Raw genomic sequence first — 18,254 nt, 5'->3', positions numbered from 1 at the left:
ACTTATTTTATCGGGCCTAGATCAGATCCGACTGCCTTTCTTTAAAATAGATGCCTTGAATTTGGTAGAAGCTTTTTAATGATTCCTTCAACATGACTTATTGTGCTATGAAGGATGGAAGATTAGCTGCCATGTTGTGAAACCCATCCAATATATTTTTACACTGTTTCCCTCAGCAGAATAAAATAGATTGTCATTGGTCACAGCTCAGCACATCACAGAAACTAGCCTCCTCTCCATGGACTCCAAATACACTTCACGTTCTGCCAGTAAATCAGTCAACTTAATCAAAGATCCCACTCATTCCAGACATTCCCCCTTTGCCTCTCTCTTACCAGGCAGAAGATTCAAATGCCTGAAAGCACACACCACCAGGCTCAAAGCAGCTTCTATCCTGCTGTTATAGAATTATCCAACAGGTACTAGCACAATAAGATGATCCCATCACCTCACAATTAACCGTTTTGTGGTCTTGCACCTTACTGCCTGCCTGCACTGCACTTTCTCTAACTGGAACACTACTCTGCATTGTATTATTGTTTTCCCTCGTACTACCTTGGTGTCCTGATGTGGTGAAATGATCTGCATTGATGACATCAAAATAAAGCTTTCACTGTATCTTGGTATGTGTGACAACCATTATCTTACTTATTAATTTTTGTTTGCTCGATGTTCCTCATTTCTAAATAGAGTGCAGAAACACACAGGTTGATTAAAGGTAACTGTTAGCACAAGATATTTATTGCTCCTTGTTGTCAAGAGCTGAAATTAAACAGGCAACTGCCTACCATTCCAAAGCTGTTAAAACTCTGTGCCTAATCTGATAACAGGAACAGAAAACAGATTTGTTGTCAATATACCATCACATCATCATTGACATTACTAAGCTTCCTTGAATACTTCAGTAGATATCAATTAATCTTCTCATTTTTGTAGATAGGGCAGGTGATACTAATGAAAGGATGGAAATAATATGACGATACAGATAACAAACTATAAATAACCCCCTTTGAGTCACAGCTGTTAATTTCAAATACAGAAGATGCAGCAGGGATACCTTTGGGACCATTTAGCAACTACACTGATTTAACTGGATAATTGAACAATCCAGTTACTTTCAATCAATCTGCGAATCACCATCAAATATCTGTGCATTGCAAGTTAGCTTACAGAACTTGAAGAGTTGCAGCAGGAAATTTAATAAAATTGCATGTTCATGTTTGAAGAAAGAGTGAAGTTGATTACCTCTTCTCTGTGGACATCCATGTTCCAAACCACAATTCCCCCATCAGCTGCACAGGAGATCAGCTGTCGTGTTAGCTGCAAGTAGCATAGAGATTGTACTTTGTCACTGTGAATAAATCAGAAGTCTGTTAAAAAATGGAGGCCTCCGACACCAAAATATATGGCCACTGAATTCTAATAGAACATCTACTTGGAGAAAGCATTTGATGGCTTTGTGGCCAAGTTTGAGGATGATACGAAGATAGGTGAAGGGGCAGGGAGTGTTGAGGAAGCAGAGAAGCTACAGAAGGACTTACACAGAACAGGAGAACAGGCAAAAAAGTGGCAGATGGAATACAATATCAGGAAATCATGCACTTTGGTAGTAGAAATAAATGTGTAGACTGTTTTCAAAATGGAGAGAAAATTCAAAAACCTGAAGTACAAAGGGACTTGGAAAGACCTTGTGCAGGATTCCCTGAAGGTTAATTTGCAGGTAGAGGAGGTGGTGAGGAAGGCAAATGTAATGTTAGCATTCATTTCAAGAGGATTAGTATATAAAAACAAGGATGTAATGCTGAGGCTTTATAAGGCATTGGTGAGACTTCATTTCAAGTATTGTGAGCAATTTAGGGCCCCTTATTTAAGAAATATACAGTATAATCAGTGTTATAACTTAGAGGTTATTTGGTCCATCAAGCCTTCGCCAGTTTTTCACAGAGCAGTACAGTCACAATACCATCCTATTGCTGCAGCCCTGTCTATTTCATCTCCCTCAAATGTCTATCTAACTCAGTTTGAATTCAGTGATATGATTTCACTTCCACCTCTTTCATAGTATACAAGTTCCAGCATATGTCTTTATAGTTTACATTATCTACATGGGTGTAAACTCACATTAAACATATCCTCTATAGCCTTTAGTACAAAGAGGATTTTGCAATACACAGTGCAGTGAACATGAACTATTCAAATAATTCAAATAAACAACATTATAATACATATCAGATGAAATTGGTTAGTTTCCCTCGTAAGCATTCCATTACTAAACAAAAAATTTCCCCAAATTTTTCAATGGAATTTCTTAAAACAAACTGAAGCCTACAATAAACAAAAAAAAATTATCAAACTAGCAAAGCTAACCTAACATTTTTAGGTGAGATGGACTTCTGAATATTTAATTAGCAAAAGGTGCCTTGGGTTTCAGTAGCATATAACCATTGTGACATTCAGGTATAGTTCGTCACTTACTGATGACCTTGAAGTAGTAAAGTCCTGCCTTTTCTCCCACCAATGTCCCACATAATAACACTGTTGTCAGATGCCCCAGAGAACAGTAGCCGTTGGAGTGGATCCCACCAAAGGGCACCAATGCCACCTGTTACAACAAAAGCAAAGGATCATTGGACCCACAAATCCAATCTTCCTTGAAACAGTAAAACATTTTACTTAACATTATACACATTTTAACTGCAATTTTCGAACAGCCTGGGATTAGTGATTGTGGGTAGCACTGGCATATTAGTGTATGGAAGTGAAAGATATTTGACTTAAACATATTAAGAAATTTCACAGAAGACAAGAAATTTAAATAGAGCCCCAAATTGATATTAGGGCAGATAGCAAAGATTCTGTTGCAAGAATAGATTTTAAAAGGATTTGTCTTGAAAGAAAGTCGACATTAACATAGAAATGTTAAGATCTGTACTGTCCAAATGGAAGGCTGCAAAGCTGGTGTGACAAGAAGCAGATATGAGAATTTGAGGAGCCTCTTATTTTCGTATTCGTATTTTGCAAGACCTTGGGAGGTTTAATATCCGTGTGCTAACTGAATTTATATTTCTATATGCCAATTATTAATAATGTAATCCCAATAGCTTTGTATTAATATTATGTTTAACATTTTGATATCAATAAAAAGATTGGAAAAGAGAGAGAATTTGTGGAGCACATAACTGTAGAAGTGGGGAGGTGTTAAAGAGAAAGAAAGGGGATGAAACTTTTTAGAGATTTGGAAATGAGTATGAGAAATCTGAAACTGAGACTTCAGATGATGTAGGTGAGATGCAGAGAGTTGTAAGTTAACATGCACAGGGCAGAAGTGAGATATGCAAATTAAAAAGCAGGCAGCAATCTTGGATGACTACATTTACAGAGGATGAAAGAATGGACACTGAGTGCAGAAGTAACAAAGGTATGTCTATACACTTGCAGAGCGAGAGCTGAGGCAGGGAGTCATGACAAATTGAAAAGGATATTAAAGCACACAGATCCTTTGCTACCATCAATGAAGAAAGAATGCAAAGGCAGAGAGGTTAATTCAAGCCTTCATCAGAATCAGAATCAGGTTTATTATCACCGGCATGTGACGTGAAATTTGTTAGCTTAGCAGCAGCAGTTCAATACAATACATAATCTAGTAGAGAGAGAGAGAGAAAAATAAAATAAAACATAATAAACAAATAAATCAATTATGTATATTGAATAGATTATTTAAAATAAATGTGCAAAAACAGAAATACTGTATATCAAAAAAAGTGAGGTAGTGTCCAAAGCTTCAAAGTCCATTTAGGAATCCAATGGCAGAGGAGAAGAAGCTGTGTGCCTTCAGACTTTTGTATCTCCTACCTGATGGTAATAGTGAGAAAAGTGCATGCCCTGGGTGCTGGAGGTCCTTAATAATGGACACTGCCTTTCTGAGACACCGCTTCCTAAAGATGTCCTGGATACATTGTAGGGTAGTACCCAAGATGGAGCTGACTAGATTTACAACCTTCTGCAGCCTCTTTCAGTCCTGTGCGGTAGCACCCCCCCATACCAGACAGTGATGCAGCCTGTCAGAATGATCTCCACAGTGCAATAATAGAAATTTTTGAGTGTATTTGTTGACATGCCAAATCTCTTCAAACTCCTAATAAAGTATAACCACTGTCTTGCCTTCTTTATGACTACACCAATATGGTGGGACCAGGTTAGATCCTTAGAAATCTTGACACCCAGGAACTTGAAGCTGCTCACTCTCTCCACTTCTGATCCCTCTATGAGGATTGGTATGTGTTCTCTCGTCTTACCCTTCCTGAAGTCCACAATCAGCTCTTTTGTCTTACTGAAATTGAGTGCCAGGTTGTTGCTGTGGCACCATTCCACTAGTTGGCATACCTCACTCCTGTACACCCCTCTCGCCACCACCTGAGATTCTACCAACAGTGGTTGTATTGTCAGCAAATTTGTAGATGGTGTTTGAGCTATGCCTAGCCACACAGTCATGTGTATACAGAGAGTAGAGCAGTGGGCTAAGCACACAACCCTGAGGTGCATCAGTGTTGATCGTCAGCGAGGAGGAGATGTTATCACCAATCTGCACAGATTTTGGTCTTCCGGTTAGGAAATCGAGGATACAATTGCAGAGGGAGGTACGGAGGCCCAGGTTCTGCAACTTCTCAATAAGGATTGTGGGAATGATGGTATTAAATGTTGAGTTATAGTCTATGAACAGCATCCTGACATAGGTGTTTGTGTTGTCCAGGTGGTCTAAAGCCATGTGAAGAGCCATGGAGATTGCGTCTGCTGTTGACCTATTGTGGTGATAGGCAAATTACAATGGGTCCAGGTCCTTGCTGAGGCAGGAGTTCAGTCTAGTTATAACCAACCTCTCAAAGCATTTCATCACTGTCGATGTGAGTGCTACCGGGCGATAGTCGTTAAGACAGCCCACATTATTCTTCTTTGGCAGTGGTCTAATTGTCGCCGTTTTAAAGCAAGTGGGAACTTCTTCCCATAGTAGTGAGAGGTTGAAAATGTCCTTGAATACTCCCACTAGTTGGTTGGCACAGGTTTTCAAAGCCATACCATGTACTCCATTGAGACCTTCTGCCTTGCGAGGGTTCACTCTCTTTAAAGACAGTCTAACATCGACCTCTGAGAGAGAGATCACAGGCTCATCAGGTGCAGCAGGGATCTTCACAGCTGTAGCTGTGTTCTCCCTTTCAAAGCGGGCATAGAAGGTGTTGAGTTCATCTGGTAGTGAAGCATCGCTGACATTCATACTATTGGGTTTCGCTTTGCAGGACGTAATGTCTTGCAGACCCTGCCAGAGTTACCATGCATCTGATATCGCTTCCAACCTTATTCGAATTTGTCCCTTCACCCTTGAGCTAGCCCTCCACAAATCATACCTGGTTTTCTGGTACAGGCCTGGGTTGCTGGACTTGAATGCCACAGATCTAGCCTTCAGCAGATAACATACCTCCTGGTTCATCCACGGCTTTTGGTTTGGGAATGTACAGTAAGTCTTTGTAGGCACACACTCATCCACACAGGTTTTAATGAGTCGGAAATTACTGCAACATACTCATCCAGGATCGAAGATGAATCCCTGAACACAGTCCAGTCCAGTCCGCCAATTCAAAGCAGTCCTGTAGGCGCTCCTTGTCCAAACGTTCTCGGTCCTCACTACTGGTGCTGCAGTCTTCAGCCTCTGTCTATACTCAGGGAGTAGGAGACCAGCTAGAAGATCAAACTTCCCAAAGTGAGGGCGTGGGATAGCACGGAAGGCATTCTTGATGGTGGTGTAACAATGGTCCAGTGTGTTGTTTCCTCTGGTATTGCAAGGAATCTGTTGACGGTAATTGCTTGGTGATTTTTTCAGACTAGCCTTGTTAAAATCTCCCAAAAAGATGGTGAGGGCGTTAGGGTGCGCTGTTTCGTGCATGTTGATCCCATTATTCAGATCATCTAAAGTATGCCTGACATTGGCCTGAGGTGGAATGTAGACTGCTACCAGGATTACCCCAGAGAATTCCTGCAGTAAGTAAAAAGGACAACACTTTACTGCTAAATATTCCAGATCTGGTGAGCAGAATTGGGACAGCATTGATACAACGTGCACCAAGAAGAGTTGATCATGAGGCATACTCCTCCACCTCTGCTTTTGAGAGACTCTGTAGATCTATCCTGACGGTGTATAGTAAACTCATCGATCTGAATCGCTGCATCCGGTATGGAAGGGGTTAACCAGGAATCCGTGAAACAAAGGACACACGTGGTCCTAATGTCCCTCTGATGCAGCACCCTGGCTCTGAGATCATCGATTTTATTCACCGGAGACTGCACATTCGCTAGCAAGATCGTCGGTATAGGGAGTTTAAAACCACGTTTCCTTAAACACATTTGCAATCCTGATCTCCACCCATGGACACCCAGATGAAACTGTGTGTCCAATTCTAGGCACCAAAATTGGGAAAGTATATTTCACAGTCCAACAGTAACGTGTAACTTTCTACAACGGTACTGGATGGCTGTCTCAGTTACGTGGAGAAACCAGCAAATTTAGGCTGCTTCCCATTAAAGCTGAGAAAGTTAAATTATTTTGAAACGTTTAAGATCACAAAGGGTGTTGATAGAGCAAACAGAGAGAAACTGCATCTGGCAGCAGAATGCTCGGGAACCAGTGGACAAATATAAAGGCAATAAATAGGCTGATGAAAAAGAGATGATAAACCTGTATAGAATATGTAGGGTAGTTGTGAAATGCTCTGCCTGTAGGGTGGGAAAATAAGATTTAGTAATAACTTGCAAACAAGTTTCAACAAGTACCTGAAGTGAAAATTATTTCAGAATTAAAGGAAGGGAAGCTTAATGAGATTAATTCCACAGTGCTTTCAAACAAGCTGGCACAGCCACAATGGACTGAGTGGCCTCCAGCTGGGCAGTACTATCCTTTTCCAGTCTAAAATTTCATAAGTTTCCCATTCAAGGCATCCCTGGCTTCAAAACAACTCATATTTGATCGACAACATTACAAAATGAAGACCATTCACAAAAAATATTTACTGAAGCTACATTTCCATCACTTATCCGAAATCAAATCCAGTTCCCAGCGGAAACATTAAGGAGTTTAGAACACAGAACAGTGCAGCACAGTACAGGCCCTACAGTCCATGATGTTGTGCTAACACCTTAACTACTCCATGATCAATCTAACCCTTCCCTCCTATATAGTCCCTCCAGTTTTCTTTCGTCTATGTGCCTATTAAAAAATCCCTTAAATGTCTCTAATCTATCTGCCTCTACCATCACCCCAGCAGCAAATTCCATGCATCTACCACTCTGTTAAAAAAAACACTACCTCTGACATCCCGCCCCCCCATACGATCCTTCAAACACCTTCAAGTTATGCCCCTTTGTACTAGCCAAATCCACCCTAGGAAGAGGATCTCTGGCTGTCTACTCTATCTGCACCTCTTCTGATCTCATACACCTCTATCAAGTCACCACTCATCCTTCATCTCAACAAAGAGAAAAGCCCTAGCTTGCTTATCCTCTCCTCATAAAACATGCTTGCTAATCCAGGCCACCTTCTCCTAAATCTCCTCTATAACCTCTCTAATCCTGCTAAATTCTTCATATAATGAGCTGACCAGAATTGAACAGTTTTCCATACGTGCTCTAAACAGGGTTTTATAGAGATACAACATTACCTCGCAGGTCCTGAACTTAATCCCCCGATTAATAAAGGCCAACACAGCATACACATTCTTAATCACCTGATCAGCTTGTGCTGCAACTTTGAGGAATCTCTGCACAATGGCCCGAAGATCTCTCTCTTCCACCAGACTGTTAAGAATCCTGGCATTAATCCTGGATTCTGCCTTCAAGTTTGATCTTCTCCTCTCTTTACCTGTGATCTCTTTATCTTCTCTTCACTTTACAAGTTTGATCTTCTCCTCTCTTTACCTGTGATCTCTTTATCTTCTCTCCTCTTTAGAAGTTTGATCTTCTCTCTTTACCTGTGATCCTTTCTCTCTGGTGCTCCTCCTCCTCCTTTTTCTCCCATGGTCCATGGTCCTCTCCTACCAGATTGCTTCTTCTCCAGCCTCTTACCTCCTCTGCCTATCACCTTCCAGCTTCTTTTCATACCCCCTCCCCACCCTCCTACTATCCCTAATCAGATTTGCTTCGCTAAATGCTCATAAATCCTGTCTCTAAGAATTCTCTCCCAGAGTTTGCCCATCACTGACCTAAGACTCACTGGTCTATAATTCCCAGGGTTTTCTCCATCACCTTTCTTGAAGTGTATTAGCTTTTTCTGCAGCAATGTCCCATCTAAGGTGTGCACATGTGCGCGCACACATCTTTTGCTACTCGTGGACAAAGGAATTTAAACTATGCACAAAAGGTTGTCACCCTGTAATACGGCTGGCATGTTAGGTATGCTTCACGACTGTACACAATCACAATCCCTTTTCCCGTTTCTGATGAGGACGGTGTTGACCATGTGGAGTTTGCAATAACTTGTCTGCAAGTTTTAGAACTGGCTCTGTTACACTGCTTTAGTTAAAGAAGTTATTGATTCACTATGCTGAATTCCAAAGAAGCAAAGGGCATGAAGTGCGATAGAACTGCAAGTTTATTTAAAGCAAAATGAAACAGTAGAAACTGCCACACTGAAAGCTCATGAAGTCAGGAATGTGCAGCTCTGAGAAATATTTATATACAATACAAAAACTGGTCTTACCTTCGAGTATTGTTGTGATGCAAATGTTGCTGGAGTATTTGCAGGTGGACATATGGAAACTTGATTTTTCCAAGAGCCATTTAGTAAGCACATCACATATGGACAGTGTGCAAAAGCTCTGGTGCCAAAATCCTTCATTGCCCGCTATGTATGTTTTGTGAAAGTGCAGATGAATGACAGCGAAAATGGTCAAACTCAGAGACCAAAGTTCTTAATGACAGCTAGCTGTTAAAATGAATACCTCTTTCTACGAAATTCAGTGCACACATGCTGTTGTCGCTGGTTAAAAAATTGCTCAGCACAAGATTTTTGTGCACACTGGTCACTATAAAGTAGAGGGAGCATTATTCACCGCCCTGAAATGGATCAAGGGATTCATTCAGCTTCTGTTAGCATCACTGATCAATGCACCACCTAGTGGACACACAAGAGACTGCAGACCCTGGAATCTGAAGCAACTTGGAATGCTGGAGAAAGACAGCAGGTCAGGCAGCATCTGCAGAGATGGACCTCCCAGGAAGATATCAGCACACACAATCGCAGAGGCCTCTCTGGATCCAACCAAAGGTGTAATTGCTCATCTTTTATGTCTTTTTTTCAACTGCAGTACACTGCAGGATATTGAAAACATCAAGAGCTGCAGAGTTAACCCATCAGCGACTTGCTTAACAGTGATGGAGCTGGACTTGTTGCATACCACTGTGTTGTCTTCTGTACTTGCAGTCCAAAAGATGGTGCAAATGGTTGACTTGGACATTTTTACTGTGATCACAGGACTCTGTTGGACATTGGTAATGTAAAATACCGCAAGTCCAGTTCACTGGTTTATTGGTGAGACCAACGGCGGGGGAGCTGCATTGCCTCGGTTGTTGCATGGACCAGGCATTCATACCATGGTGTCACCTGTTGCAGCTGCCCAGGCGAGGAGATACCAGAGGCAGTGTGGGAGACAGCAGAGGCCTCTGCTAGAATCTGCACTGGGTTGGGGATTGGTCCCTTTTGTCAGTGCTGCCCCCCAGTGTTCACTCACTGCTGTCCTCCAGTGTTCCCAGTGTTTGCTCACTGCTGCCCCCCAGTGTTCACTCACTGCTGTCCACCAGTGTTTGCTCACTGCTGCCCCCCACCCCGTGTTTGCTTGGCGTAAGGTTCTGGGTGGGGGGGGGGCAATATAAAATGCAGAGAAAGAGAAACACTTTACCTTCATGTCCTTTTAATGTTGAAATGGTACTGCAAGAGTTCTGTTCGAGCTTCAATAATGTGATCTGTCCAGAGGCATCACCAACAAATGCATAGCTGGTTTCCGTATCGTATCTTAATAAATTAGTAGTCAAAAAAAATCAGATGAAAGTAAGTAGTGTCCTCCAGCTGGCACCGCTAGCTACACGGTTAAAGTATGATTTTCAGAGAGCAATTAAAAACTGGCCAGTGTGTAATGTGACTGCTGAATTTACTGCAGTTTGTACCAATGCCAAAAAGTGGATTTACATTAAAGTATGTTTTAAAAACAAAATACTGATAATGTTTATGGCAATGATGCACAGAAACAGGCAGCCTTCCCTTGATACTAACATAGCAGCCAGCAGATAACATATAGCCCAGTTCTCATTTTCAAAAGATGAAAAAAAATCAAATTACTTTCAGAAATACTTCGACTATAAATTCTCACCCAACTAAAATTGTTGTTAAGTAGTATGAAGGGAGCAGAGTTTCTCCCCTTCTCTACAATATTATGGGTCCTCGTCTGAAGTATTTGGCTTGGAGCCCAAATCCATACCAGATCCTACTGGACCAACAAGCATTACTGGAGGCAACAGCAAATTCTCATCAGATGGGAAGTGGCTGCCTGGTCAGCAGTTATTGACCATCTCTTGACCTTCCCTGAACTAGGTGGTCTGTATGCCATTTCAGAAAGCAGTTAAGGGCTCCTCCTCTGCATGGTGGTTAAGAGGTCATGTACGAGGCAGTGAAAGAAAATTTGAGGAAATCATTAAACCAGGTGTTTCCGTGGTTGTGCTGTGGTTTTGAGGTGCCAGCTGTAGTCACTAGCTTCATAAGTAGCTTTCCTTAAATATCCAAATTGGAACTCCCCACTTGCCTTGTTGAGGTCCAGAATTAAATCTCTAATGAGAACCCAAGTTTCGGGACATTAGTCCAGCAGTCCAACCGCTATTCCATTGAACCCAGTTAACTGTTAATCAGTTTACGTGGAAATGAATTCCTTCTCCCTTTCTGGAATCACCAGTTGGTAATTTTTTTTAAAAAGGACAATTAGTTATTTTGGTTAGACTCCTGTGGGAAATTTGATTGACTCTCGGAAATACAGCAAATGCACACACAATTAGAAAAACCTACCATGTAAAGGTAGGCTCTCAGTGTCTAACAGAAATAGGTGTGCCAAAGGCCAAAGCTCTGAAATGGTTCAAATAGTGGTCTGGGTAACTCTTCTGAAAACACTTTTCAACACCTCCTATCAGATTGGCAAAAAGGAAAGGAACTAACATACTCTGGGCCGAGGCATGGTTTGAAAGGTCACTTTTTCCTTGCAGCTCAAAGGCTCACAGTAGGAATTCAAGTAACAAAAGATATATTTATTATTTTGTGTGACGCCTTTAAAATATACAGTTAAATGTTAATTATATGCTGAAATTCTACTATCATTTCCAAAGTGTCATAAAAGTGAACAATCAAAACAGATTACTTGTCACTCAAAAGATATTAGCTCTTTAGATTTCTGCTGCTTCAATTATTATGGTCTGGCTTGTAAATCATGACATGTAATTTAAAATGATGAACCAGAGGGATACACAAAACATTGTTGGGATAAAAAAATGCATGCTTCTGGGGTGTAACTACTGTTGCATCTCTTACTTTATTCCCACCCGTCAAGGGACCGTCAGTTACCTGGGGGTTCCAACCTGTGTTCCATGGACCCCTTAGTGAATGGTAAGGCTCGAAGGGATAAAGAAGGATTGGCAACCCCTGCAGTAACCCATCTTGATATTGAGTAATTACATTCTCAAACCAGACAAAATGTTAAGGATACTGTAAACATGAAGTCCATGCACTAAAGCAGTGTCTTCCCTGCAGACATCCACTTCTGGTACACATCCAACTGAGGTATTTGTCGTGCCCTGTGCTTATAACCCATTCACTCTCTGGAGAAAATATGATTGCAGAAACACGATGTTGATGTGCTGGAAGGGCAGAGGAGAGGGGAAAAAAAACACAATTATAACATTTTACTAATTATAAAGCCAATTAAAACACTGAGGGCATGTTGAAAATCTCTCGAACCAAATATCCAAATGCAGCTTTGTTAAACCGAGAGCAAATTTTTATCTTATGGAATCAAATTTAGTGAGCGATTATGTGGAGTGCAAGGGTGAACTTCCCTCCATCTGCGGCAATGAAAACAAAGTATCCCCTTCAACTCAAAGGGATAGTGCTTGCTGAACATTATAAACTAAAGAGCTTCCATTTCATTTAATCTTTCAAAAATTCAGACCTTCCCAATGTGGTTTACTGCCAGCATAACAACCTTGATAATTAGTCATTGGAATCATACAATATGCTAACATTATATTTCTGATTTTGGAGAAAATTGATGCTTAGAACTGAGAGAGTTCTGCTGGTCTTACCATGCACCCAACCCCACTACATTAAACTTCAGTCTAGATAGTGTTCTCAAGTGCTTCGGTGGGGGTGTGGGGTGGTGGTCAGCAAATCGGAGATAAACTGACCTGATTCTTATTATTGTAAAAAAAAAGCATTATTGTAAAATATTACAGTTAACAAAGAATAGATTAAAACCAGAAAAATTAAGGCATAATGGGTCTGTCAGCTACCTTATAGAAAATATTAGAACATAGAAATCTACAGTACATTACAGACCCGTCGGCCCACAAGGTAGTGCCGACTATGACCTACTCTAGAAACTGCCTAGAATTTCCATACTGCATAAACTTCTATTTTTCTAAGTTTCATGTACCTGTCTAAGAACCTCTTAAAAGACCATATTGTGGCTGCCCCTACCACTGTTGCTGGCAGTGCATTCCACGCACCCACCACTCTCTGTGTAAAAATCCTACCTCTGACATTCCCCTTGTAACCTCTTCCAAGCACTTTAAAACTACGCCACCTCGTATTAGCGATTTCAGCCCTAGGAAAAGGTCTCAGACTATCCACATGATCAATGCCTCTCATCATCTTATACATCTCTATCAGATCAGCTCTCATCCTCCATAGCAGCACGGAGAAAAGGCAGAGTTCACTCAACCTATTCTCATAAGGCATGCTCCCCAATCCAGGCAACATCCTTGTAAACCTCCTCTGCACCCTTTCTATGGCTTCCACATCCTTCCTGTAGTGAGGTGACCAGAACTGAGCACAGTACTCCAAGTGGGGTCTGACCAGGGTCCAAACAGCTGCAACATTACCTCTTGGCTCTTAAACTTAATCTCACTATTGATGAAGGCCAATGCACCGTATGCTTTCTTAACCACAGAGTCAACCTGCGTAGCAGCTTTGAGGGTCCTATGGACTTGGACCTCAAGATCACTCTGATCCTCCACACTGCCACAGAGTCTTAACATTAATACTATACTCTGCCATCATATTTGACCAACCAAAATGAACCACCTCACACGTATTTGGGTTGAACTCCATCTGCCACTTCTCAGTCCAGTTTTGCATTCTATCAATGTCCCGCTGCAACCTCTGACAGCCCTCCACACTCTCCACAACACCCCCAACCTTTGTGTCATCAGCAAATTTACTAACCCATCCCTCCACTTCCTCATCCAGGACATTTATAAAAATTACGAAGAGTTGGGGACCTAGAATAGATCACTGAGGCACACCACTGGTCCCTGACCTCCATGCAGAATATGACCCGTCTACAACCACTCTTTGCCTTCTGTGGGCAAGCCAGTTCTGGATCCACAAAGCAGTGTCCCCTTGGATCCCATGCCTCCTTACATTCTCAATAAGCCTTGCATAGGGTACCTTATCAAATGCCTTGCTGAAATCCATATACCGTACACTACATCTGCTGCTCTACCTTCAACAATGTGTTTAGTCGCATCCTCAAAAAATCCAATCAGGTTCGTAAGGCACGACCCACCTTTGACAAAGCCATGCTGACTATTCCTAATCATATTATGCCTCGCCAAGTGTTCATAAATCCTGCCTCTCAGTATCTTCTCCATCATCTTACCAACCACTGAGGTAAGACTCACTGGTCTATAATTTCTTGGACTATCTCTACTCCCTTTCTTGAATAAGGGAACAACATCTGCAACCTTCCAATCCTCCAGAACCTCTCCCGTCCCCACTGATGATGTAAAGATCATCGCCAGAGGGTCAGCAATCTCTTCACTTGCTTCCCACAGTAGCCTGGGGTACATCTCGTCTGGTCCTGGTGACTTATCTAACTTGATACTTTCCAAAAGCTTCAGCACATCCTTTTCCTTAATATCTACATGCTCAAGCTTTTCACTGTCCACTGTAAGTTATCCCTACAATCACCAAGATCCTTTTCCATAGAGAATACAGAAGCAAAGTATTCATTAAGTACCTCTGCCAGTTCCATACACACTTTTCTACTGTTACACTTGACTGGTCCCATTCTCTCACATCTTATCCTCTTGCTCTTCACATACCTGTAGAATGCCTTGGGGTTTTCCTTAGTCCTGTCCACCAAGGCCTTCCCATGGCCCCTTCTGGCCCTCCTGATTTCATTCTTAAACTCCTTTCTGCTAGCCTTATAATCTTCAAGATCTCTATCAGTACGTAGTTTTTGAACCTTTCGTAAGCTCTTCTTTTCTTCTTGACTAGGTTTACAACAGCCTTTGTACAGCATGGTTCCTGTACCCTACCATCCTTTCCCTGTCTCACTGGAACGTACCTGTGCAGAATTCCACGCAAATACCCCTGAACATTTGCCACATTTCTTCCATACGTTTCCCTGAGGACATCTGTTTGCAATTTATGCTTCCAAATTCCTGCCTGATAGCCTCATATTTCCCCTTACTCCAATTAAACGCTTTCCTAACTTGTCTGTTCCTATCCCTCTCCAATGCTATGGTAAAGGAGATAGAATTGTGATCACTGTCTCCAAAATGCTCTCCCACTGAGAGATCTGACACCTGACCAGGTTCATTTCCCAATACCAGATCAAGTAGGGGTGGAGCTTAGGAGGATTCATGGCGCCTAACAGCAACTCCTTTGCTTGCATCTTTGGAAACAGCTCTATTTCTACCTTTAATATCTTTATTTTTCTCTTTCAAGGTTCTTTTGAAGACCCTGACCTGGAGTTACACACAGGCTTCGGTTCTTTGCGGGAATGGGATCTGTTCTCAGGGTTCCACAACTGGCTGTTATTCCACATGCCAAGGGTTTGGCCTGAGAATCTCAATCGTGTTTGGAAGCCTAAGATCTCAGGTCTCTGGAGACGGGTGGATCGAGGATCGGTGTCAGGGCAGGAGACTCATGTGTCGTCGGGGAGGCAGAAAAAACTTTTGCTGTGGGCCCGAAGACACGAGGTCTTTGCAATCTTCGGACACAGACCTCGAAAAAAGCAACAAAGTGGAGTTTTAAGATCGTAAACCAGGGGAGATCCAAAATGACAGAAGACAGGAGGGGGAGGGATGGAGCCAAGAGCTGGACAGGTGATAGGCAAAAGGGATATGAGAGGATCATGGGACAGGAGGGCTGGGGAGAAGGAAAAGGGGGAAGGGGGAAAAACCCAGAGGATGGGCAAGGGGTATAGTCAGAGGGACAGAGGGAGAAAAAAGAGAGAGAGAGAGAAAGAATGTGTGTATATAAATAAATAACGGATGGGGTACGAGGGGGAGGTGGGGCATTAGCGGAAGTGAGAGAAGTCAATGTATTGGCGAGACCCGACGCAGTTGGGAGATCGTTTCGCTGAACACCTACGCTCTGTCCACCAGAGAAAGCAGGATCTCCCAGTGGCCACACATTCTAATCCCACATCCCATTCCCATTCTGATATGTCTATCCATGGCCTCCTCTACTGTAAAGATGAAGCCCCACTTAGGTTGCAGGGACAACACCTTATATTCCGTCTGGGTAGCCTCCAACCTGATGGCATGAACATTGACTTCTCTAACTTCCGCTAATGCCCCACCTCCCCCTCGTACCCCCTCCCACTTTCAAATCTCTTACTAGCTCTTCCTTCAGTTAGTCCTGGCGAAGGGTCTCGGCCCGAAACGTCAACTGTACCTCTTCCTAGAGATGCTGCCTGGCCTGCTGCGTTCACCAGCAACTTTGATGTGTGTTGCTTGTTTCATGACAACTAAGCCATATGCATTGCGGACAAGTCTTGAAGGAAGATGCATACTTGCCTAGAACAAAAGGGGCTGCCCAGTCCTTGAAATTTGCTTGGACATTCATCACGATTGAATTTCTGCCTCAGCACTCAATCCCTCGATTCCCTTAATATCCAGAAACCTATCAATCTTAGTTTTGAACAAAAGCAATAATTGCAACACCATAGCAATCTGGCATAAGACTGAGTTGAAAAATCTCAAGGCAGATTTACAAATGACAGAAATAGGTGATGTCATTAACAATCAAGATGGCTTTCAGCTTTACAAGGGAACTTAATCAGCTGGATAAGTGGGTCAAGGAATGTAAATGAGTTTAATTCAGACAAATGTAAGGTGTTGTATTTCGGAAAAACAAATGAGGAGTTTCACCATGAGCTCTAGGGCCCGAGTGAGTGTTGTAGAACAGATATCCCCAGGAGAACATGGTTCCCTGAAATTGGCATTACATGTAGACGTGGTGGTGAAGATGATTTTGGCATGCTGGATTTCTTCAGTCAGGACAGAGAGTACAGAAGTTGGTATAGTGCGTTACAAAGTGTTGGTGAGGCTGCATTTGGAATATTGCATTGAATTTCAGTCACTCTGCTATAGCAAAGATGACATTAAGCTGGAAAAGCGTGCAGAGGACATTGCTGGGACTTGAGGGACTGAGTAACGGAGTGAGGTTGAGTGGCTTGGGTCTTTTTTTAAGTTGTAAGTATAAAAAAGCATGGATGTCTTACAGAAGTGTATACATTTTTAAGTTGTAAGTATAAAAAAGCATGGATGTCTTACAAAAGTGTATACATTTTTAAGGGGGATAGATTGGGTGAACAATCTTTACCTGAGGGTTGGGGGAAATCAAGAATTAGAGTGCATAGGTTTATAGTGCAAGGGGAGAAATTTAATTGAAACCTGAGGGACAAATTTGGAATGCTGGTGTGGACCAGTTGGGACTAGGGGTCTTTTTCCGTGCTCTGTGACTCTAAACAACCTGTTCTTTATTCTCAAACTGTACCCTCGGTCAGGGAAAATATCCTCCCTGCATCTAGACTGTCAGGCCCCTTAAGAATTTTATAAAATTCAGTGAAATTGCCTCTCATTCTTCTAATCTCTGGAAAATATAGTGCCATTTTTTTCCCCAAACTCTCTCTAATTATCCCTGGAAACATCGTAGATTCTTTGCACTCCCTCTAGAGGCAAAAGCATCCTTTCTTGAGTAAAGAGTCCAACGCCACAGATAATGTTCCAGATGCAGTCTCTCCAAGGTACCATACATTTGCAGCAAGATGTTCTACTCCAAACAATCAAGCAAGGACAAAAGGTAGCAACTACAATGCAAAGTAAAAAAAAAAGGCATGCAAGCTAACACCCGGAATCATTGCACAGTCAGCTGTGAGCTGTTCATTTTGAGCATTTTTGTTAGACACCATGCTAAAGCTAAACGTGCTGCATCCACAGACAGATGTACTCAAGTTACAGAGAGTAACTGAACACCATCATGTCATCAAGCTTTAAGCCAGGGCCTGTGGTGCTCATCTATAAAAAATGAATACTAGGCAGAAGCATTAATATGAGTGCAGGTTAACTATCACAAAACACTGTAAACTAATTACTCCAGCAATATATAGCTAGACATTTGATACAAAAAGCAATTTATCTTGTACGCTTCCTGCTTCCTTTCCCCAAAACAACCTAGGCTTTTCAAAAAGAATACTTCTTGATTACACCGAAAACATTTATCAGAAAAATTTGAATTTAATCTATTTATTTTTTGCGGTGTAATATATAATTGATGTAAAAATTATATTGTACTAATCTAAGTCGAACATTTATTGTATTTGTCATACTGTCAAGACAAAGTCTTGACCAATTTGTTTCATCAATAATAATATTCAGATGTTTCCCATTTTTGCTTTGACTTATGGGTTCCTTGTTTAATTGTCTGTTCTTGAATCAAATTATACATACAAGAAATAAATTTTTTAATTTTCCCTTTTTGAATTAAAATTTCAATTTCATTAGGTTTTGGCAAAAACATTGTTTGACCCAGACTTTGGTCACTTGGGGAAAGTAACGAATAATTATACCAAATTCATTTTGAATCCCATGGAGCGTGTGGAAACCTTCCAATAACCAGGCGGTTTTTTTTTTCTTTCTTTTTTTTTTCTTCTTTTTTAGGTAGG

General features: G+C 41.7%; 1 protein-coding gene across 3 annotated transcripts in view; it reads right to left on the bottom strand.

Moving 5' to 3' along the window:
- Positions 1-18,254, bottom strand: part of wdfy1 (WD repeat and FYVE domain containing 1) — a 54,968-nt gene that overhangs the window by 13,824 nt on the left and 22,890 nt on the right. For all 3 annotated transcript variants that reach the window (XM_063045878.1, XM_063045879.1, XM_063045880.1), the window contains 4 exons: positions 11,784-11,934; positions 9,939-10,051; positions 2,476-2,602; positions 1,246-1,351 (listed from right to left, as the gene is read on the bottom strand). In XM_063045878.1, the coding sequence (XP_062901948.1) occupies positions 1,246-1,351; positions 2,476-2,602; positions 9,939-10,051; positions 11,784-11,934 (497 nt within the window). The remainder of the gene's footprint in view (positions 1-1,245; positions 1,352-2,475; positions 2,603-9,938; positions 10,052-11,783; positions 11,935-18,254) is intronic.

Source organism: Mobula hypostoma, chromosome 4 (genome assembly GCF_963921235.1).
Source record: "Mobula hypostoma chromosome 4, sMobHyp1.1, whole genome shotgun sequence".
Taxonomy (NCBI): Eukaryota; Metazoa; Chordata; class Chondrichthyes; order Myliobatiformes; family Myliobatidae; genus Mobula; species Mobula hypostoma.
Note: the sequence above shows the minus strand (reverse complement) of the source record. Positions and strands in the feature narration are given on the sequence as shown.